This window comes from Cyprinodon variegatus, unplaced genomic scaffold (genome assembly GCF_000732505.1).
Source record: "Cyprinodon variegatus isolate N-32 unplaced genomic scaffold, C_variegatus-1.0 Scaffold153, whole genome shotgun sequence".
NCBI classification, from domain to species: domain Eukaryota; kingdom Metazoa; phylum Chordata; class Actinopteri; order Cyprinodontiformes; family Cyprinodontidae; genus Cyprinodon; species Cyprinodon variegatus.
Window position 1 is genome coordinate 453,269 of NW_015150606.1, and position 1,035 is coordinate 454,303.

General features: G+C 45.5%; 1 protein-coding gene across 1 annotated transcript in view; it reads right to left on the minus strand.

The window, feature by feature from the left end:
- Window positions 1–824, minus strand: part of LOC107086460 (fibronectin type III domain-containing protein 5-like) — a 38,791-nt gene extending 37,967 nt beyond the window's left edge. The window contains exon 1 of the mRNA XM_015377405.1: window positions 237–824. Within this exon, the coding sequence (XP_015232891.1) occupies window positions 237–306 (70 nt within the window). The 5' untranslated portion in view covers window positions 307–824. The remainder of the gene's footprint in view (window positions 1–236) is intronic.
- Window positions 825–1,035: the final 211 nt, after the last annotated feature.

Below are 1,035 nucleotides of genomic sequence, written 5' to 3' on the forward strand. Positions count from 1 at the left end.
TGGTGAATAAGATGATTTGCCAATGGAATGAGTATTTTTACTCTTGGAATAAGATAATTAGATAATATGCACTTATGCAATTATTTTTTCTTATTTTAAATGTAAATTTTCTTGTTCTATTGCCAAAGTTTCTCACTAACCTCCTCAATTCAATAAAAAAAGACATATTTGAAGAGAAAATAACTTATTTTATATTGTTTTTTGCATTGTATGTGTTGAGAGAAGAAGGGACTTACTTGCACCGACTGTCTGCCAGCAGGCCAGCATCAGCAGCATCAGCATCAGCAGCTGATGAGAGGCGCACATCCCTGCCTTCCTCTGACCACTGCCTCTGCTTTACTGAAGCTTTCCCCTCGGGGTCACCACTGCGTCCACAACACCTTGCATCCTTTAATTAAGAAACAAAACAAACAAAAAACGCAACCGCTCCAACGCTCCGGCTCCCAACTAACCACAAAGTAGGTCAGTAGGTATGGATGAGCTTGCGTCAGCCGCGTGGAAGCAAACAGGTAGTCCCCGATCACCTCCACTCTGGATGCGTGTCCACGCAGTGGGGGGAAAAAGATGCGCCTTTTCTCTCCTCCAGCCGCAGGTTCAGAAAAGCGCGCAGGCGGAAACAAACACCGGTTCTCGCTGGAAGGAAGGACAGCCAGTGGCAGGCGGTCTGTCCGTCTCTATAGTGGGGATGTTTGAGGGGAAAATGTCTGCAGGAGCTGGATGAAGACCTCCATTCAGCCTCAGAGACACACTGCAGGTCTGCGCTGAAATCCTGTCACCAAACACAGCATGGAGGATGAGGAGGATGGAGAGAGAGGATGGATACACCCCCCTCTCCTCTCCAAAAGCCAACTGTTGATTATATAACCAGGTGAGTATGAAGATGGCTTCTAACCAGGGGCGGTTCAAGACAAAAATGTACCAGGGGGCCAGGAGGGTGCCCAGAAAAGCATGAAATAAAAAACATAGCAAGGGATTCAAATATATTAAGATAGCTGCAGGAAGGGAAATTTCTATTCAATTAGGTTTGATTAAAAT